The sequence below is a fragment of the Oncorhynchus gorbuscha genome, linkage group LG02, assembly GCF_021184085.1.
Source record: "Oncorhynchus gorbuscha isolate QuinsamMale2020 ecotype Even-year linkage group LG02, OgorEven_v1.0, whole genome shotgun sequence".
Lineage (NCBI taxonomy): Eukaryota > Metazoa > Chordata > Actinopteri > Salmoniformes > Salmonidae > Oncorhynchus > Oncorhynchus gorbuscha.
The window spans coordinates 13,218,122-13,240,519 of NC_060174.1; the positions used below are offsets into that span (position 1 = coordinate 13,218,122).

General features: G+C 41.3%; 2 protein-coding genes across 4 annotated transcripts in view; one reads left to right on the forward strand and one right to left on the reverse strand.

Annotated features, from left to right (window-relative positions):
• Nucleotides 1-460: 460 nt before the first annotated feature.
• Nucleotides 461-12,952, forward strand: LOC123997412 (elongation of very long chain fatty acids protein 4-like). Of its 3 annotated transcripts, none has more exons than XM_046301615.1 (8): nucleotides 461-606; nucleotides 5,529-5,592; nucleotides 9,850-10,037; nucleotides 10,199-10,279; nucleotides 10,894-10,950; nucleotides 11,168-11,282; nucleotides 11,767-11,894; nucleotides 12,585-12,952. In XM_046301615.1, the coding sequence occupies exons 2-8, from the start codon at nucleotides 5,535-5,537 to the stop codon at nucleotides 12,750-12,752; spliced, it is 795 nt and encodes a 264-aa protein (XP_046157571.1). In that variant the 5' UTR covers nucleotides 461-606; nucleotides 5,529-5,534; the 3' UTR covers nucleotides 12,753-12,952. The 3 variants fall into 3 exon arrangements, with proteins under 3 accessions (XP_046157571.1, XP_046157563.1, XP_046157580.1); XM_046301607.1 differs by lacking the exon at nucleotides 461-606 and adding an exon at nucleotides 652-670; XM_046301624.1 differs by lacking the exon at nucleotides 461-606 and adding an exon at nucleotides 4,621-4,701.
• Nucleotides 12,953-13,779: 827 nt separating this feature from the next.
• The window catches only part of LOC123997403 (zinc finger protein GLIS1-like), a 172,608-nt gene continuing 163,989 nt past the window's right edge, over nucleotides 13,780-22,398 (reverse strand). The window contains exons 9-11 of the mRNA XM_046301596.1: nucleotides 18,579-18,712; nucleotides 14,704-14,862; nucleotides 13,780-14,478 (exon numbers count right to left, since the gene is read on the reverse strand). Of these exons, the coding sequence (XP_046157552.1) occupies nucleotides 14,342-14,478; nucleotides 14,704-14,862; nucleotides 18,579-18,712 (430 nt within the window). The 3' untranslated portion in view covers nucleotides 13,780-14,341. The remainder of the gene's footprint in view (nucleotides 14,479-14,703; nucleotides 14,863-18,578; nucleotides 18,713-22,398) is intronic.

A 22,398-nucleotide genomic window follows, 5' to 3' on the forward strand; every position in this document is an offset into this window, starting at 1 on the left:
TACACATGCATTGAGAATAAGTTACTGACTGTAAAAACTGGAATATATATATATTTTTTATATATATATATATATTTATATATATATTTTTTTATATATATATATTTTATATATATATATATATATATTATATATATTATATTATATATATATATATATATTTGATATATATATATTTGATATATATATATATATATTTGATATATTTATATATTTGATATATATATATTTGATATATATATATATATATATATTTGATATTTGATATATATATATATATATATATATTCTTTTTGCCTAGCATCATCCCTCCAATTTCAGCTCAAATAACATAATTTTCTTAACAAAACAGTTTGTGGATATGAAGCAATATGATTCGGTTTTAAAACGTAGGCCTACATAAGTATTATGGCAGTAGGAGGGGTTCTCTTGCTTGTCTTTCTGCGCTTGCTACGTTAGGTGCTGAGCACATGCTCGAACTTGAAGAACTTGAAATACCTGTCTGGTAGCTGTTGCCATAATGTGTCCAATCAAAACCCTGTGTGGTGCGTCTCGCGTAGGCCTATTTTCACCAGTTTTCAGAAGGAAGTCCCACGCTTTTGTCGGGTAAGTACATTTCATTCATTTAAACACAGCTCTGTGTGTATTGTATTTATTCAGGCGAAAAATGGTAAGATAAATATTCACACATATTGTAAGTTTATTTGTACTTTGCCCGTCATTTTATATCAATTTACGGCGCGTGTGAAATGGGAAATAATATTTATGGTAATGTCCTTACAAGGACTGAAAGAAAGTTTAAAGGCCACTAAATATTGTGTCAAGCTTTGAGATTATACCACGCCTCTCTAACGTGCAAAAAAGGACACATTTGGTGATTCAATTAAGTGTCTCCACATTATTTGGTGATTCAATGAACTAACCAGGATATATATTTTTTGAACGCAAACTATGTATCCTACGCTTTGGTTGTTGTGTGGTATACCTCCCCACTTGGTTATGGGAAACGTGACGTCATTTGTGATTTAAAGTGAGAATCCCTATGGTCACGACAACTGGGAACTCGGAAAAAAACGAGCTCAGACTGATACTAATCGTGATATCAGGGATATATTAATTACTAATTTAATTCAAAGGGCATTATTGGCATGGGAAACATATGTTTACATTGCCAGAGTAAGTGAAATAGATAATTAACAAAAGTGTATGAATGTCTTATTTTTTTTACAGTAAACATTACTCACAAAAATGTCAAAGGCATAGATATTATGGCTTTTATACCCTGTTGTGACAATGTGCAAATAATTAAAGTATAAAAGGGAAAAAATATGGGTTATATTTACAATGGTGTTGGTTCTTCCCTGGTTGCCCTTTTCTTGTGGCAACAAGTCACAGCTAACTGCTGTGATGGCACACGGTGGTATTTCACCCAATAGAAATGGGAGTTGGTTTTCAAATTCTTTGTGGGTCTGTGTAATCTGAGGGAAATATGTGCCTCTAATATGGTCATACATTTGGCAGGAGGTTATGAAGTGCAGCTCAGTTTCCACCTCATTGTGTGGCCAGTGTGCACATAGCCTGTCTTCTCTTGAGGTCCAGGTCTGACTACGGCAGCCTCTCTCTCAATAGCTTATTGCAACGGGAACCGTTTACAGTATAAGAAACAAACGGAAGCAAACAAAATTGGGAATGATCTACCTGAATTTGTCCAATATAAACTCACATTTTCATTACCAAGTAAATGACAAAGTAAACAAAACATTTGGAGTAAATGTTTTTTGTTGTAGAATTTGCTTCATGAATACACCCCAGTGATCTTTGCTCAGATAAGTTGGAGGTCTAGGATGATGCCCAAGTTTCTGAGTTGGATGACCGTTCAAAACTATTTTTTTCCCAGTCAGTTTCTTTTTCTTCTCCAGCTTCCCTGTTGTTGTGAATACACTATGTTGCTATATCCATTTTTGGACTAATAAGTCAATGATCAATCAAATCAAATGTATTTATAAAGCCCTTCTTACATCAGCTGATATCTCAAAGCGCTGTACACAAACCCAGCCTAAAACCCCAAACAGAAAGCAATGCAGGTGTAGAAACACAGTGGCTAGGAAAAACTCCCTAGAAAGGCCAGAACATAGGAAGAAACCTAGAGAGGAACCAGGCTATGAGGGGTGGCCAGTCCTCTTCTGGCTGTGCCGGGTGGAGATTATAACAGAACATGGCCAAGATGTTCAAATGTTCATAAATGACCAGCATGGTCAAATAATAATAATCACAGTAGTTGTCGAGGGTGCAACAAGTCAGCACCTCCGGAGTAAATGTCAGTTGGATTTTCATAGCTGATCATTGAGAGCATCTCTACCGCTACTGCTGTCTCTAGAGAGTTGAAAACAGCAGGTCTGGAACAGGTAGCACATCTGGTGAACAGGTCAGGGTTCCATAGCCGCAGGCAGAACAGTTGGAACTGGAGTAGCAGCACGGCCAGGTGGCCTGGGGACAGCAAGGAGTCATCAGGCCAGGTAGTCCTGAGACATGGTCCTAGGGCTAAGGTGCTCCAAGAGAGAGAAAGAGAGAATTAGAGAGAGCATACTTAAATTCACACAGGACACCGGATAAGACAGGAGAAATACTCCAGATATAACAGACTGACCCTAGCCCCCTGACACATAAACTACTGCAGCATAAATACTGGAAGCTGAGACAGGAGGGGTCAGGAGACACTGGCCCCATCCGATGATACCCCCGGGCAGGGCCAAACAAGCAGGATATAACCCCACCCACTTTGCCAAAGCACAGCCCCCACACCACTAGAAGGATATCAACCACCAACTTACCTTCAACCACCAACTTACCATCCTGAAACAAGGCTGAGTATAGCCCACAAAGAACTCAACCCACTCACTTGACACACCCCTCCTAGGGACGGCATGGAAGAGCACAAGTAAGCCAGTGACTCAGCCCCTGTAACAGGGTTAGAGGCAGAGAATCCCAGTGGATTCCCAGTGGCGGTTTGTTGCTCCAGTGCCTTTCCGTTCACCTTCACACTCCTGGACAAGACTACACTCAATCATAGGACCTACTGAAGAGATGAGTCTTCAATAAAGTCTTAAAGGTTGAGACGGAGTCTGTGTCTTTCACATGGGTAGGCAGACCATTCCATAAAAATGGAGCTCTATAGTGGAAAGCCCTGCCCCCAGCTGTTTGCTTAGAAATTCTAGGGACAATTAGGAGGCCTGTGTCTTGTGACAGTAGCGTACGTGTAGGTATGTACGGCAGGACCAAATCGGAAAGATGGGTAGGAGCAAGCCCATGTAATACATTGTAGGTTAGCAGTAAAACCTTGGAATCAGCCCTTGCCTTAACAGGAAGCCAGTGTAGGGAGGCTAGCACTGGAGTAATATGTTCACATTTTTTTGGTTCTAGTCAGGATTCTAGCAGCCGTATTTAGCACTAACTGAAGTTTCTTTAGTGCTTTATCCGGGTAGCCGGAAAGTAGAGCATTGCAGTAGTCTAACCTAGAAGTGACAAAAGCATGGATTAATTTTTCTGCATCATTTTTGGGCAAAGTTTCTGATTTTGAAATGTTACGTAGATGGAAAAAAGCTGTCCTTGAAACAGTCTTGATATGTTCGTCAAAAGCGAGGTCAGGGTCCAGAGTAATGCCGAGGTCCTTCACAGTTTTATTTGAGATTACTGTACAACCATCAAGATAAATTGTTAGATTCAACAGAAGATTTCTTTGTTTCTTGAGACCTAGAACAAGCATCTCTGTTTTGTCAGAGTTTAAAAGTAGAACATTTGCAGCCATCCACTTCCTTATGTCTGAAACACAGGCTTCCAGCGAGGGCAATTTTTGGGCTCCACCATGTTTCATCAAAATGTACAGCTGTGTTTCATCCACATAGCAGTGAAAGTTAACATTATGTTTTCGAATAACATCCCCAAGAGGTAAAATATATAGTGAAAACAATAGTGGTCCTAAAACAGAAACTTGAGTAACACTGAAATTTACAGTTGATTTGTCAGAGGACAAACAATCCACAGAGACAAACTGATATCTCTCCGACAGATAAGATCTAAACCAGGCCAGAACTTGTCCGTGTAGACCCATTTGGGTTTCCAATCTCTCCAAAAGAATGTGGTGCTCGATGGTATCAAAAGCAGCATTATGGCCTAGGAGCACGAGGACAGATGCAGAGCTCGGTCTGACGCCATTAGAAAGTCATTTACCACCTTCACAAGTGCAGTCTCAGTGCTCTGTTGGGGTTTAAACCAGACTGAAGCATTTGTATACATTGTTTGTCTTTAGGAAGGCAGTGAGTTGCTGCGCAACAGCTTTTTCAAAAATATTGGAGAGGAATGGGAGATTCGATTATAGGCCGATAGTTTTTTAAATATTTTGTGGGTCAAGGTTTGGCTTTTTCAAGAGAGGCTTTTTTAGTGAGTTTGGTACACATCCGGTGGATAGAGAGCCGTTTATTATGTTCAACATAGGAGGGCCAAGCACAGGAAGCAGCTCTTTTCAGTAGTTTAGTTAGGGTCCAGTATGTAGCTTGAGGGGTTAGAGGCCATGATTATTTTCATCATTGTGTCAAGAGATATAGTACTAAAACATTTGAGTGTCTCTCTTGATCCTAGGTCCTGGGAGAGTTGTGCAGACTCAGGACAACTGAGCATTGGAGGAATACGCAGATTTAAACAGGAGTCCGTAATTTGCTTTCTAATGGTCATGATCTTTTCCTCAAAGAAGTTCTTGAATTTATCAGTGCTGAAGTGAAAGCCATCCTCTCTTGGGGAATGCTGCTTTTTAGTTATCTCTGCCACAGTATCAATAATACATTTTGGATGGTTCTTATTGTTCTCAATTAAGTTGGAAAAATAGGATGATCGAGCAGCAGTGAGGGCTCTTCAATACTGCACGGTACTGTCTTTCCAAGCTAGTCGGAAGACTTCCATTTGGTGTGGTGCCATTTCCGTTACAATTTTCTGGAAGCTTGCTTCAGAGTTCGGGTATTTTCTGTATACCAGGGAGCTAGTTTCTCTTGACAAATGTTTTTTGTTTTTAGGGGTGCGACTGCATCTAGGGTATTGCGCAAGGTTAAATTGAGTTCCTCAGTTAGGTGGTGAACTGATTTTTGTCCTCTGACGTCCTTGGGTAGGCAGAGGGAGTCTGGAAGGGCATCAAGGAATCTTTGGGTTGTCTGAGAATTTATAGCACGACTTTTGATGATACTTTGTTATACCCATTGATTCTTAAACAATATAAATTGATAAATGCCTCATGAGCTTAGTTCAGAGCTCAAAATATAATCTTGTTGTACTCCACTGTTTGTAAACAACGTAAATGTAAACTATACATTTCATTTCATGGATGGTCAGTGCTTGCATCCATTACTCTGACTATGAATTTGAGTGGTTACATTTCTCCAGTCCCATCCCGTAGCTTTTTAGCAAACAGGGGTGGGTCATTTTGTAATTGTTTTAATTAAGGTTTATTGCTATAATCAATGACCAACTTCCTGTTCCAACAGTGTCAAATGGCTTCAGCATGGCAAAGCGTTCAGTCCATGCACCAGTGGATGTTGGAGAATGGAGGTATTTCAGAATTTGAGTATAGATTTTATGATAGGCCACTGACAATATAGGGGCATACTATACTTTTTTTGTGATTCAGCCCGCAACACAAAATGTCACAGGACTGGATTATCTAGTTGCAATTGATACACGTAGGACATTCACCATCAGCCTCCCTCACACAGTCAACAGATATAAAAATGGACTACATATAAAGTCAATCCAGCTCCAGTTGTGTATACAGTGCCTAATTTTCTCTATTGCATTTTTTTATATACTGAATGTTATCAGATCTTCAACCTAAACCTATTAGATAAAGGGAACCCAAGTCAACAAATTACAATTACATACTTAGTTAATTTATTTCATTAACAAAGTAATACAACACCCAAAGCCCCTGTGTGAAAAGTATTTGCCCCCTTACACTCAATAACTGGTTGTACCACCTTTAGCTGCAATGACTCCAAACAAACACTTCCTGTAGTTGTTGATCAGTCTCTCTTGTCACTGTGGAGGAACTTTGGCCCACTTGTTCATGCAGAACTGCTGTAACTCAGTGACATTAGTGGGTGTTCAAGCATGAACAGCTCATTTCAAGTCCTGCCACAACATCTGAATTGGGATTAGGTCTGGACTTTGACTAGGCCGTTCCAAAACTTCAAATGTGTTGCTTTTTAGCCATTTTCACGTAGACCTAATTGTGTGTTTTGGATCATTGTCGTGCTGTATGATCCAGCTGTGTTTCTGCTCACAGACAGATGTCCTGACACTCTCCTGTAGAATTCTCTGATACAGAGCAGAATTCATGGTTCCTTCTATTAAGGCAAGTCGTCCAAGTCCTAAAGCAGTAAAGCATCCCCAAAACATCACACTAACACCACCATACTTGAGCGTTGGTATAAGGTTCACCAGGCATATTGGGACGCATGTCGTCCTAAAAGTTATACTTTTGAATCATCTGTCCATAGAACATTCTTCCAAGAGTCTTGATGATCATCCAGGTTCTTCCATGTGATTGTTTTTGGCTAACTTGAGTCAACGTTTTGGATGGCATGGCTCCCATTATGCCTGGCGAAAACCAAACACTGCATTCCACAGTAAGAACCTCATACTAACGGTCAAGCATGGTGGTGAAAGTGTCATGGTTTGGGGAGGGTTTGCTGCCTCAAGAACCTGGACTACTTGCCTTAATAGAATTCACTGTGAATTGTGCTCTGTATCAGAGAATTCTACATGGGAATGTTAGGCTGCCAGGTCATCCGTCTGTGAGCTGAAGCGCAGCAAGACAATGATCCGAAATACACAATCAAGTATACATTAAAATGGCTAAAATGCAATGGCCTAGTCGAAGTCCAGACCTAATCCCATTACATTTACATTTACATCCCAATTGAGATGTTGTAGCAGGACTTGAAATGAGCAGTTCATACTTGAAAACTCACAAATGTCGCTGAGTTAAAGCGGTTTTGAATGCAAGAGTGGGCCAAAATTCCTCCACAGTGACGTGACAGACTGATCAACAACTTGCAGTTCTTGCAGCTGAAGGTGACACAACCAGTTAGATTGTAAGGGGGCAATTCCTTTTTTACACAAGGGAATTGGGTGTTGCATAACTTTGTTAAGGAAATAAATCAAATACACTACATGGCCAAAAGTATGTGGACACATGCTCGTCGAACATCTCATTCCAAAAACATCGCCATTAATATGGTGTTGATCCCCCGTTTGCTGCCAAAACTGCTTATACTCTTCTGGCAAGGGTTTCCACTAGATGTTGGAACATTGCAGGGACTTGCATTCAGCCACAAGAGCTTTAGTGATGTTGGCCAGTGTTGTTGGGCGATTAGACCTGGCTCGCAGTCCGTGTTCTAATTCATCCCAAAGATGTTCGATGGGATTGAGGTCAGGTCTCTGTACAGGCCAGTCAGGTTCTTCCACACCAATCTCAACAAATCATATCTGTATGGACCTCGCTTTGTGAATGGGGATATTGGTAGGTAGTCATTGTAAATAATAATTTGTTCTTAACTGACCTGCCTAGTTAAAGGTAAACATTTTTTTTTTTTTATTGTCAAGAATGTCATTGTATGCTGTTGTGTTAAGAGTTCCCTTCACTGGGACTAAAGGGCCTAACCCGAACCATGAAAAATAGTACCATACCATTATTCCTCCTCCACCAAACTTTACAGTTGACACTGCATTCAGGCAGGTACTGTTCTCCTGACATCTGCCAAACCCTGATTCGTCCGTCGGACTGCCAGATGGTGAAGCGTGGTTCATCACTCTAGAGAACGCGTTTCCACTGCTCCAGAGTCCAATGGCGGGGATGCTTTACACTCTCCAGCCGATGCTTGGCATTGTACATGGTGATCTTAGACTTGTGTGCTGCTTGGCCATGGAAACCCATTTCCTAAAGCTTCCAACGAACAGTTATTGTGCTGACATTGCTTCCAGAGGCAGTTTGGAACTGAGTGAGTGTTGCAACATGAACCATGTGCTTCAGCACTCGGCAGTCCAGTGAGCTTGAGTGACCTACCACTTCGTAGCTGAGCCGTTGTTGCTCCTAGACGTGTCCACTTCACAATAACAGCACTTACAGTTGACCGGTGTAGCTCTAGCAGGTCAGAAATTTGATGAACTGACTTGTGGGAAAGGTGGCATCCTAAAATGGTGCCATGTTGAAACTCACTGAGCTCTTCAGGACGGGTCATTCTACTGCCAATGTTTGTCTATGGAGATTGCTTGGCTGTGTGCTCGATTTTATACTCCTGTCAGCAACGGGTGTAGCTGAAACATCTGACTCCACTAATCTTAAGGAGTGTCCCTATATCTTTGGTCATGTAGTGTAAGTATCAATATTTTTTGTTATCTGTAAACTCAGAATCCCTTTATCTAATATTAGGTCTTGTTTGAAGGTCTGCTAACATTCAGTATAAAATTGGTTAAAAAATATATAGAAAATAATGGCACTGTAATACTAGTACTGCAAATATACTGTGCTGAATGCACTGACTAAGTCACTGTAGATAAGATCGTCTGTTAAGTGACTAAAATGTAAATGTGTATTGTCTGCTGTGTTAGTACTGTCCAGGGTTTCCTGATTTCTATGAAATATGAGCTACGATTAATGACAATATGAGTTACAGTTTTCCTTCCAAAAGATGGTAATCAAGTATGTTATACTGAACAAAAATATAAATGCAACATGGAACAATTTCAGCGTTTTTATTTTTATTTATTTATTTTAATATTTTTTTTACTGAGTTACAGTTCATATAAGGAAATCAGTCAATTGAAATCAATTCATTAGGTCCTAACCTATAGATTTCGCAGAGGCACGCATAGGGCACCCACTATGGAGCCAGGCCCAGCCAATCAGAATGGGTTTTTCCCCACAAAAAGGCTTTGTTACTGACAGAAATATTCCTCAGTTTCATCAGCTGTCCGGGTAGCTGGTCTCAAGACGATCCAGCAGATGAAGAAGCCGGATGTGGAAATCCTGGGATGGCATGGTTACACGTGGTCTGCGGTTGTGAGACTGTTTGGGCGTACTGCCAAATTCTCTGAAATTACGTTGGACACTGCTTATGCTAGAGAAATGAACATTACATTATTTGGCAACAGCTCTGGTGGACATTCCTGCAGTCAGCATGCCAAGTGCACGCTCCCTCAACGTGAGACATTTGTAGCAGTGTGTTATGTGACAAAACTGCACATATTAGTGGCCTTTTATTGTCCCCAGCACCTGTGTAATGATCATCATGTTTAATCAGCTTCTTGATATGCCACACCTGTCAGGTGGATGAATTATCTTGGCAAAGGAGAAATGCTCACGAACAGGGATAAGCTTTTAGTGCGTATGGAACATTTCTGGGATCTTTTATTTTAGCTCATGAAACATGGGACCAACACTTTACATGTTGCGTTTATATTTTTGATCAGTATAAAAAAAACAGCTCTGTTTTGAATGTTGTGGGCGTACGCTAAGAACAGAATGGTGTGAGCATTTACCGGTCATTAAAAATATTCACGGCATCTAGCTGCTCATTGTCCAGCTCAGTTAATGAGCCTTCTTGACGTCATATATAACATTTATTTTTTGAAAAGGTCTGTTTGAGATACAACTTTGAGGTGGGGTTTTGGAAGTGTTTTCTTTTTTATTCTTTGGCCACATGAATGCAGGACAAGTCAACAACATTAATTGGGAATGAGTTAATAACAGAATATTAACATTTTAAAAGTGCGATGAATACAGTGGGCTACCATGTTTACTTCCAGATAAGAGGACAGATCCATGGTTACTGGTTTACTCCCCCATGCCAGTGGCTTCTATATTCCTCCTCTATCTCGGTGTGGTCTGGGCTGGGCCCAAGCTGATGAAACACAGGCAACCTGTTGACCTCAAGGCTGTGCTCATTGTCTACAACTTCGCCATGGTCTGCCTGTCTGTCTACATGTTCCACGAGGTGTGCTCCAACTCCCATCAAAATTTGTGGATTTCTCTTTAAATGTGTGTGTGTGTGTGGTGTGTGTGTGTGTGTGTGTGTGTTCAGCAGCCATAGAAATGGGCCTAATTTATGTTTTATTCTGAAATGTTTCACCTGATCAATTAAGGTTTTTGTTGCAGTTCTTGGTCACATCCATGCTGTCTAACTACAGTTACTTGTGTCAACCTGTGGATTACAGCACGAGCCCACTGGCGATGAGGGTAAGAGTGCATCTGAATAGTCCCTACTGTACACAAACCGTTGAACCTCTCACATAGTCCCTACTGTACACAAACCGTTGAACCTCTCACGTAGTCCCTACTGTACACAAACCGTTGAACCTCTCACGTAGTCCCTACTGTACACAAACCGTTGAACCCTCTCACGTAGTCCCTACTGTACACAAACCGTTGAACCTCTCACGTAGTCCCTACTGTACACAAACCGTTGAACCTCTCACATAGTCCCTACTGTACACAAACCGTTGAACCTCTCACGTAGTCCCTACTGTACACAAACCGTTGAACCTCTCACGTAGTCCCTACTGTACACAAACCGTTGAACCTCTCACGTAGTCGCTACTGTACACAAACCGTTGACCCTCTCACGTAGTCCCTACTGTACACAAACCGTTGAACCTCTCACGTAGTCCCTACTGTACACAAACCGTTGAACCTCTCACGTAGTCCCTACTGTACACAAACCGTTGAACATCTCACATAGTTGACCTAACTTGTAAATGCCCCCAAATAGTACACATATCTATTCCATCTCTGAAGACTGTCCCAAAGCCCTGGCCATAACAGTGGATAACTCTGTCTGTTTGTTTCACCAGATGGCCAAAGCATGCTGGTGGTTTTTCTTCTCCAAGGTCATAGAATTGGCTGACACGGTAAAACACATTGAAAATCAAGGTTATATTCATTACGTACCAAACGGAAGAAAACAAAGTGAAATGGGGACTACTTGTCCAGGAAACACTCATTTCCGTGTTCTGTTTCAAAACGTTTTCCTACGGTGTGCATTAATCAATATGACCCAGGATTAATGTCAGACTCATGTGAAACATTGGAGATCCATTTCAAACCCATTCAAAACTCCATTCACAGGTGTTTTTCATCCTGAGGAAGAAAAACAGTCAGCTGACCTTCCTGCATGTCTATCACCATGGCACCATGATCTTCAACTGGTGGGCAGGGGCGAAGTACCTGGCTGGAGGCCAATGTAAGTCTAGCAATACGAAGACCAGGAAAAACTCTGTATCCTATTTGTTAATGCTCTGTATCAACGCATATGGAATGTTTCAGGACTGCCATATATATTTTTAACATTTATTTTTACCTTTAATTAACTAGGCAAGTCAGTTAGGAACAAATTCTTATTTTCAATGATGGCCTAGGAACAGTGGGTTAACTGCCTGTTCAGGGGCAGAACGACCAATTTGTACACTGTCAGCTCGGGGGTTTGAACTTGCAACCTTCCGGTTACTAGTCCAACACTCTAACCACTAGGCTACCCTGCCGTTTAATGAAGATGTTTTATCAACTCTGTTGGGACTTCTCAACACCTGATAGGCACCTGCTGAGTGTCGGCTAAATAACCCAAATATAAATCTAAAATGATTTATGGGGTCCTAGCAAATTGTCCATACCATTCATGATGCTGTGCAACAGATAGTTGAGATGTTTTGTGTTCCTCTCTCTCCTAGCGTTCTGCATCGGTCTTCTCAACACCTTCGTCCACACTGTAATGTACTCCTACTACGGACTGGCTGCTCTTGGGCCTCACATGCAGAAGTACTTATGGTGGAAACGCTATCTGACGTCACTTCAGCTGGTGAGTGGCTCTATCTACAGCTCTGCAGACATCTAGTGAGGTTTAAGAAAAAGGGGATACATCTGTGATTTGTTGGCTACTACAGAAGCTTAGAGTATTAAGGGATTAAGACCTGGATTTAATCAGTTCAGTGTTAACCCACCATAACCAACAACTGCATAGCCTATTATTGCTTTTGTTCAGGATGATGTCAGAGTTGTAACTGTGTTAGAGTAGTCCAATTGGTGAGCGGTTGCTCTTGTGGTCATTGTCAAGAAACCACACGCATCCTTAAATCCCACCCGTGTTAATAGTTCACAACAAGTATGTGTAGGCTATCTAGAAACTATGACACTCAAAGTGAAAACCATTTAAACGATAGGCTAAGGTATTATATCAGCCTCGTTGAGGTGTAAATTACATCCCACGTTTCAGTGTTCGATTTTGTAACGCTTTGGATTTCTACTAATGCCACATGGTGCATCCAATGGCGATGACCGCGATAACACTTGGAGACGATTGTGGATTTGACAGCTCCACCACGGTTACACCTCCAACGTAACCTATACAAAAGCAATAATAGGCTATGCAGTTGTCGGTTATAACTGATTGAATCTAGGCCTTACTTGTGGTAGAAAACAGATCGTGATTATGAACGAAGATATCTGAGAAGGTTGTTCTTAAACAATATTCTCCTGACGGTGGTTTCAGCTCCAGTTTGTCCTGCTGACAACTCACACAGGCTACAACCTCTTCACTGAGTGTGACTTCCCAGACTCCATGAATGCTTATGTGTTTTTCTACTGTGTCAGCCTCATCCTACTCTTCAGCAACTTCTACTATAAGAGCTACCTCAGCAGGAAGAGCAAGAAGACGTGAAGGATATGGCCGTGACCCCACTCTCCGAGGGTGTCTCAGGGCGAGTTGGGATATGCAAAGAGAAACGCATTTCCAATTGAATAGGACAAATATAAGCACCCACCAAATTATGTATTTATTATCATTATTATATTCATAATCACACTGTCTTACTGTACCTGAATTAAATTCACTGTCAATTTAAACATTTTGCAAAAACATTATCTGGATATTTATTTGTGAAGCCTCCTACAATATTCCCTATGGCAGCATTTTGCAAACTTGGTCCTGGAGAACCCCGAGAAGTGCATTTATTTTGTATTTTTGTCCAAGCACTACACAGCTGATTCAAATAATCAAAGCTTGATAATGAGTTGATTTTAATTTTTTTTGCGGATGTGTAGTTCTAGGGCAAAACCAAAATATGCACCCAGGGTGTCCATTGCCCGAGTTTGGAAAACCCAGTCTTTAACTGGCTGTGAACCTATGGAGAGAGAGAGAGAACAGTCATCACAAATTGTCTCAATACCACTGCATTCCTTTTGATAATGTTAATGTGAAAAGCTGAGAATGCTCACAAGAGGGCAGAGTATGTCAATGGTTGGTGTTCCTCTTACCGGTGTGTCGAACCGTCCGCCACTGTGTAACTTTTCTGAAACTTGACATACACTACTTTGTAGTGCTGCTGCTTTTATCTTGGGCATATTCATTTCACATTATAGCATATATAGTGCTTTAGTTAGAGGCGCAGACGCTGTACTTGGTGCTATAACCATGTTTTACTACCAAGCAAGACTTATAGGAAAAGGAGAATAATTCCTGACCACTGTTTTGTTTGAATGCTCCTCCGATACTTAAAATAGTTTTATTTTACTGACATGGCATTACCTTGCAGCTGTGCTAGTTCTGTGGATGTGCATACTGCCATAAGATATGTATTTAATTAGGGATCCCCATTAGCTATTGCCAAGGCAGCAGCTACTCTTCCTGGGGTCCAAACACATTAAGGCACTTACATATACAACAAAATATAAAACAGGACATCATATAACATTAAAAAGTCACAATTGTGTTATTGTACAATTATTTATTTCTTAAACTTGGAAATAACAAACATTCAAAAGACTGCTTTAAACAAACTGTACATTTATACACAAAGTAGATTTGACTGTGTTCCAGAATATGTAATGTATGACCATCCACCACCCCTCCATTTACCTTCTAGAAATATCTTCAGACAATCTTAACAAATAAACAAGGCATTTCATCCACTGTAAAAACACTGCAAAATTATATATTTTTCTACATTTAAGTCCCTAGTAGATTGAACAATGTAGAAAGAGGCTGGCAATTCTGGACTAGGTCTATGTCTTAGTTGGAAATGTGTCCATTTGGATGCATCTGAGTCCATGTGGAATCTGTTGGGCATGGCTGTAGGAAGCTCTTGTTTTGTTACAGAGTTATGACGGACAGTTGTTCTAGAGCAGTAGAGATTGTTTTCAATTGTATTGTTTCCTTTAGAACAGAACAAACTTGTAAGGAATGGATGCCACTCCAGACTATTGAGATACATCGCCCAGATAGCGATACCCAGGGTAGCATCGGGTCCTCTATGTCTCTGTGTAGACGGAGGACATCTGACTCAGGCTGCGGTCGAAGCTGTTCACCTGGAAGAAGATGCTCTCCTCTGGGCTGGAGGAGAACTGGCACTCCCCTGATCCTTGGAGGTCCTGTGCCAAGCTGAAGCCTGGGGTAGGAGACCACTGAATTAGAAACACAATCAAATTTGATGCTACACTGTTTAGTGCGTGGGGAAATAGTTGGCTTGATCAACATACAGAAATAATTCAATTATTGATTTTAGTGCACACACACTTCTCATTCAATGAACAAGGGGAAAATGACAGAGAAACAAGACAGAAACTGTTAAGAGGAGAAGGAGGAAGCTGAGGTGATCTACGCCAGGTTTCACCTGCAGCAGAGCCACTGCTGGTACTTGACATGTGGAAGCCGTTGTTCTGGTGGGAAGTGTAACCATGTGAATCCGCTGGTACATGAACACCACTCACAGACTGTTCCATTCTGTACGAGTCTCCAAAATGGAAGCAGCTCTGAAAGCTGCCCTGGTAATCTACAGAGAGAAGGGAGGAGAGGATCAAGCACAGAATAACTAGAATGGACAAAGCCCCTTGCACCACTGCAATTTAACTGGAACTCTAGGGAATGCTCAGTATGGACACTGGACCTATAGTGGCTTGCGAAAGTATTCACCCCCTTGGCATATTTCCTATTTTATTGCCTTACAACATGGAATGAAAATAGATTTTTGGGGGGTGTGTATTATTTGATTTACACAACATGCCTACCACTTTGAAGATGTAAAATATATTTTCTTGTGAACGAAATAAGACAAACTGATGCTATTTCCTCCTTTGACACACTATTTAATCTAGCCATCTCAGGGTGGCTCTTCTGATGTAACTAAATAAAAAAACGTCATTATACACGTTACACAGGGATGGGCCTGCCGCTGTAACAAAAGACCACTTGAGCATGCGTAACTATTCACACCCCCAAAGTCAATACTTTGTAGAGCCACCTTTTACAGCAATTACAGCTGCAAGTCTCTTGGGGTATGTCTCTATAAACTTGGCACATCTAGTCACTGGGATTTTTGCCCATTCTTCAAGTCAAAACATCTCCAGCTCCTTCAAGTTGGATGGGTTCTGCTGGTGTACAGCAATCTTTAAGTAATAACACAGATTCTCAATTGGATTGAGGTCTGGGCTTTGACTAGGCCATTCCAAGACATTTAAATGTTTTCCCTTAAACCACTCAAGTGTTGCTTTAGCAGTATGCTTAGGGTCATTGTCTTGCTGGAAGGTGAACCTCCATCTCAGTCTCAAATCTCTGGAAGACAAACGGGTTTTCCTCAATTTCCCTGTATTTAGCGCCATCCATCATTCCTTCAATTCTGACCAGTTTCCCGGTCTCTGCCGATGGAAAAACACCCCCACAGCATGATGCTGCCACCACCACACTTCACTGTGGGGATGGTGTTCTCGGGGTGATGAGAGATGTTGGGTTTGCACCAGGATTTTCCTTGATGGCCAAAAAGCTACATTTCTGTCATCTGACCAGTGTACCTTCTTCCATATGTTTGGGGAGTATCCCACATGCCTTTTGGCAAACACCAAACATGTTTCCTTATTTTTTTCTTTAAGCAATGTGTACGGCTTAAAGTTGTCCTATGGACAGATACTCCAATCTCCACTGTGGAGCTTTGCAGCTCCTTCAGGGTTATTTTTGGTTTCTATGTTGCCTCACTGATTAATGCCCTCCTTGCCTGGTCTGTGAGTTTTGGTGGGCGGCCCTCTCTTGGCAGGTTTGTTGTGGTGCCATATTCTTTACATTTTTTAATAATGGATTTAAATGGTGCTGCGTGGGATGTTCAAAGTTTCAGATATTTTATAACCCAACCATGATCTGTACTTCTCCACAACTTTGTCCCTGACCTGTTTGGAGAGCTCCTTGGTCTTCATGGTGCCGCTTACTTGTTGGTTCCCCTTACTTAGTGGTGTTGCAGACTCTGGGGCCTTTCAGAACAGATGAGTATATATATTCTGAGATCATGTGACACTTTTAAATAGATTGCACACAGGTGGACTTTAACTAATTAGGTGACTTCTGAAGGTAATTGGTTGTACCAGATCTTATTTAGGGGCTTCATAACAAAGGGGGTGAATATATACGCACGCAGCACTTTTTCGTATTTAATTACATTTATTTTAATTTTATTGTAAGTAATTTTTTACATTTCACTTCCCCAATGGACTATTCTGTGTATGTCTATTACATGAAATTCATTTAAATTACAGGTTGTAATGCAACAAAATAGGAAAAACGGCAAGTGGGATGAATACTTTTGCAAGGCACGATAGACTTAGGTCCAATGGGAATACCAATTTCAGTCATTCTATTTCTATCGGGTCAAGAGGGGAGGGGAAAGAAAAGTGTCTGAAGGGGGCATTCATTCTGACCAAACAATATGGAGTGATTATGCTTGTAAACTGATTTCATACATCAACTTGAAACATTGTGTGGCTTCGAGCTATTATAACGCTACATTTGTGTTAGCGCGCTAACTCTTCCAGTTCCTTCGTGGTAGCATTTGCCAATTGTCCCCCTCCTATTTTTGTACTCAAGTAAGACCACAGGAGTCATGATAATGTGAAAGCAGCCATTTCTGGAGCACTGTACGCAACTCGCTGACCACAGCGCGGTTTCACAGACGTCCATGCGTAGATCTTTAACAGGGAAAGCTGTGTTTAAGGTATTAGCGAGCGGGTCTGCAGTGACAGCTAGCTAGAGCAGCCTTAGTGGAGCTCGGAGAGAGAGCGAGAGACAGCTGACTACAGAAGGCAGTGTTTTTTTTGTTGGCTAATTCAGAGCAGAAGAGGTTCCTGCCTGTGGTTTCTCCTGCTCTGTCTCGCTAACTGCAATCTTCTCTCTTTGCTCCACGCCAAACACTCTAACAGATCCATGGGCTGCGTCCCAATTCTCCGACACGGCTTCCTCCCCTTGTGTCCTTTCATGTTCATATGGTGGTAAAGTGTGAGGATTAGGCCTATTCAATGGAATGGAATGTTTTAAAGGTGCAGTTACAACTGTATTTGATTCTTTTCTCTTTTCCACACAAAATAAAGTTGTCAGTTCCATAAAAGTGGAAATGGGGTGTTCAGAGACTTGCAGACAGAAATCTATTACATAGAACTGCTGCATTATCTATCCTACATGACAGAAAGTTGAGTCAGTTGTGTAATACACTGAGTGTTCAAAACATTAGGAACACCTGCTCTTTCCATGACAGACTGACCAGGTGAATCCAGGTGAAAGCTATTATCCCTTATTGATAAACCCACTTCAATTAGTGTAGATTTTATTTATCTTTATTTAAACAGGTAGGCCAGTTGAGATCAAGTTCTCATTTACAACTGCGACCTGGCCAAGATAAAGCAAAGCAGTGCGACACAAACAACACAGTTACACATGGAATAAACAAACGTACAGTCAATAACACAATAGAACAAAAAGTTTATATACAGTGTGTGCAAATTAGGTAAAATAAGGGAGGTAAGTAGTGGTGAAATAATTACAATTGAGCAATTAAACACTGGAGTGATAGATGTGCAGAAGATGAATGTGCAAGTAGATACTGGGGTGCAAAGGCGCAAAAAATAACAGTATGGGGATGAGGTAGTTGGATGGGCTATTTACAAGATGGGCTATGTACAGGTGCAGTGATCTGTGAGCTGCTCTGACAGCTGGTGCTTAAAGTTAGTGAGGGAGATGAGTCTCCAGATGAAGGGGAGGAGAGACATGGATTGTGTATGTGTGCCATTCAGAGGGTGAATGGGCAAGACAAAATATTTAAGTGCCTTTGAACGGGGAATGGTAGTAGGTGCCAGGTGCACTAGTTTGAGTGTGTCAAGAACTGCAACGCTTCTGGGTTTTTCACACTCAACAGTTTCCTGTGTGTATCAAGAATGGTCCACCACCCAAAGGACATCCAGCCAACTTGACACAACTGTGGGAAGCATTGGAGTCAACATGAGCCAGCATCCCTGTGGAAAGCTTCCGACACCTTATAGAGAGTCCAGGCCCCAACAAATTGAGGAAGTTATGAGGGCAAAAAAACTCAATATTAAGGAAGGTGTTATTAATGTTTTGTGCTCTCAGTGTATACATTTCTGTATTCAACCAATGCTCGGAGGGTTCCAGCCAACTAAATTGGCCTGTTGGTTAGCTTGGGTTGAGAGAGGACAGACTGTGCTGGTCTGATCTTACCGTCGCTGGCAGCCTGCTGGTGGTAGTGAGAGTAGGGCTTGTGGTGGGGGTGGAGGTGCTGCTGTTGCTTCTCCAGAGGAGGAGGGGAAGTGCCTGTACCCTTCATCCCTGGGGAGAGGAGAGGACCTGACACGCTGGAGGAGAGAGCGAGAGAAAGAGAGAATTAATTGTCTAATTTCCCCATATTTTGAAATGATCAGATGCTGAAGTGCATAAATACAATGATTTACTATTTATACACTCTGACAACTGTGGTTTCATATTTTTTTATTTTAATCAAACGTCTTGTTTGATCAAAGTGCTATGTACTAAGCAGCATTTTTCTAACCAACACACTGGAGCAGTTAAAGGATCTTGAATGGCCCTAATAGTATGCTGTACTGTATGTTGTCGGGGGAATGGAAACTTCAGCTTCCCACAATCCTCCATCTACCACATGATCTAAAGTCAACAAACACCAGAGCATGCATTCTATTGAAAGCCCCCCGTGCCTTGTGGCCTCGGAGGAGAAAGCCTATTCGTGTTTAGGCATATGAGCATGACATGTTTGTGACATAGCGTACCCCAACTGCTCGGGGCGGGCGAGCAACAACTAAGGCTTTCTGGATTGCGATTAAATAAATTAATCTTTGTCCGTGGTGGTATTAGACACAGATGTGTGCAAACAAATCTTTATAAATGTTAAGCAGAATAGCTCCAACTAGACGAGACTGTGCCAATACCCAAAAGATCTGTGGAGTGTATTGTTCTTCAGGGTACACTTCAAAGAGTCACACTTTGCATTGAGCGCACCAATTTTCAGAGAGGAAGGAAAACAACAACAAGTGGGATGAATTGCTTTTTAAATCAGAGTTATAACAGATGGGATGTTTTTCCAACCTTTCCAATTAGAACCATATAGACGTGGGATTTGAATTTGAGCCAGTTTGCTACAGCAGGAAAAAAAAAATCCTGCATTAACAGGAAATGTGAATTATTATGCAGATTATAAATCATGGACACTTTTTTTGTAGGGGTTGATACAATTCTGGTCTGAAATGTTAAAGAGGAAACTACAAACTTTAGAAGCCTTTTTAAACCTGGAACACTCTACAAGTTTGCATTTCCTGCTGTGTCCTGCAATAACAGGATGATCCAAATTAACATATGGCATCTGTAGTTACGCTGTTAGGACATTGGAAAAACCTGCAATCAACATGAACAAATAAATCAATGGAATTGGGAGGGTTTCATTTAACTACGTTATGAAGCGTTATGAAAGCAGATTGTCAATACACTCCTAGAAAAAAGGGTGGTATCTAGAACCTAAAAGGGTTCTTCAGCTGTCCACATAGGAGAACCCTTTGAAGAACCCTTTTAGGTTCTAGGTATAACCCTTTCCAAATATTTTTTTTTTAATCATGGAACCCAAAATGGTTCTATGTGGAACCAAAAAGGGTTCTCCCTGGAAACAGAAAGGGTTTTCCTATGGGGACAGCCAAAGTGTAGGACACCACATCCTCTTCTGTAAATAATGTCACAGGAACCATCATTTGTCATCCATCTATCCAGTCTTATATTCAGAGCTATAATGCAACTCCCCCTGTATTTCGTTGTTGTACAGTCAATAATGTGAAGACTATAACTACAGTATGAGTATCAATAATGTGAAGAATATAACTACAGTACGAGTATCAATAATGTGAAGAATATAACTACAGTACGAGTATCAATAATGTGAAGAATATAACTACAGTACGAGTATCAATAATGTGAAGACTATAACTACAGTACGAGTATCAATAATGTGAAGACTATAACTACAGTACGAGTATCAATAATGTGAAGACTATAACTACAGTACGAGTATCAATAATGTGAAGAATATAACTACAGTACGAGTATCAATAATGTGAAGACTATAACTACAGTACGAGTATCAATAATGTGAAGACTATAACTACAGTACGAGTATCAATAATGTGAAGACTATAACTACAGTACGAGTATCAATAATGTGAAGACTATAACTACAGTATGAGTATCAATAATGTGAAGAATATAACTACAGTACGAGTATCAATAATGTGAAGAATATAACTACAGTACGAGTATCAATAATGTGAAGAATATAACTCAATCAGAGTGTATCAATAAAGACTATCTGGCGAGTATCAATAATGTGAAGAATATAACTGAGATCATATCAACAGATGCTGGCTTTTGATTGCATGTCAACCAAATTGGTTTTCTTCTTTGCTCCAAACACACACATTCTTTTACATTCTTCAACTACAGTCGAGACCAGATAGATATATAAACCCCTCCATAAGCGAAAGGCCTAATTTCCTCACGAATATTTAACAGCCATTTAGTATCCTCTTCCAGTTGCATTTCTGGAATGCCAATACACAAACTGTTGCTGTGTTACTATGTGCCGTGGATGGATGCATATGGTTTGCAGTACGAGCTCTGTGAATGTGATGACAGAGAGTTGCTGGAGGCGGCATATCCCTCAGATGACACAGCTCTAACCTTGTGAGAGAGCTAGCTCAGTGACAAGGTCAGGACCCACCCAGTGCTAAGACGCTACCTGGTAGACACTTTCTACACTCCACAGGAACAGATTAATAACCCCTAAGGTTGATGTCCCATGCCCCCGCGGAAATTCAATTAGCATAGTAAAAAAAATCCCCATAAAAATGTGTCAGTTTAAGCTAGAGATATCTGTTTTTTGGCATTGGATGCATCTCAATACAGCGCCTCCGCCTATGTAGCACTATGAAAGGGGGCAGAGCTAGAGCAGTGTTTGTCAGACCATGAGACATCCTATGTAGCACTATGAAAGGGGGCAGAGCTAGAGCAGTGTTTGTCAGACCATGAGACATCCTATGTAGCACTATGAAAGGGGGCAGAGCTAGAGCAGTGTTTGTCAGACCATGAGACATCCTATGTAGCACTATGAAAGGGGGCAGAGCTAGAGCAGTGTTTGTCAGACCATGAGACATCCTATGTAGCACTATGAAAGGGGGCAGAGCTAGAGCAGTGTTTGTCAGACCATGAGACATCCTATGTAGCACTATGAAAGGGGGCAGAGCTAGAGCAGTGTTTGTCAGACCATGAGACATCCTATGTAGCACTATGAAAGGGGGCAGAGCTAGAGCAGTGTTTGTCAGACCATGAGACATCCTATGTAGCACTATGAAAGGGGGCAGAGCTAGAGCAGTGTTTGTCAGACCATGAGACATCCTATGTAGCACTATGAAAGGGGGCAGAGCTAGAGCAGTGTTTGTCAGACCATGAGACATCCTATGTAGCACTATGAAAGGGGGCAGAGCTAGAGCAGTGTTTGTCAGACCATGAGACATCCTATGTAGCACTATGAAAGGGGGCAGAGCTAGAGCAGTGTTTGTCAGACCATGAGACATCCTATGTAGCACTATGAAAGGGGGCAGAGCTAGAGCAGTGTTTGTCAGACCATGAGACATCCTATGTAGCACTATGAAAGGGGCAGAGCTAGAGCAGTGTTTGTCAGACCATGAGACATCCTATGTAGCACTATGAAAGGGGCAGAGCTAGAGCAGTGTTTGTCCAGTACCATGAGACATCCTATGTAGCACTATGAAAGGGGGCAGAGCTAGAGCAGTGTTTGTCAGACCATGAGACATCCTATGTAGCACTATGAAAGGGGCAGAGCTAGAGCAGTGTTTGTCAGACCATGAGACATCCTATGTAGCACTATAAAAGGGGGCAGAGCTAGAGCAGTGTTTGTCAGACCATGAGACATCCTATGTAGCACTATGAAAGGGGGCAGACCTAGAGCAGTGTTTGTCAGACCATG

Coding starts and splice junctions, on each gene's coding strand:
- LOC123997412 (XM_046301607.1), top strand. Junction 11,283..11,766: donor GTACCTGGCTGGAGGCCAAT/GTAAGTCTAGCA, acceptor TCTCTCTCCTAG/CGTTCTGCATCGGTCTTCTC. Junction 11,895..12,584: donor ATCTGACGTCACTTCAGCTG/GTGAGTGGCTCT, acceptor CGGTGGTTTCAG/CTCCAGTTTGTCCTGCTGAC.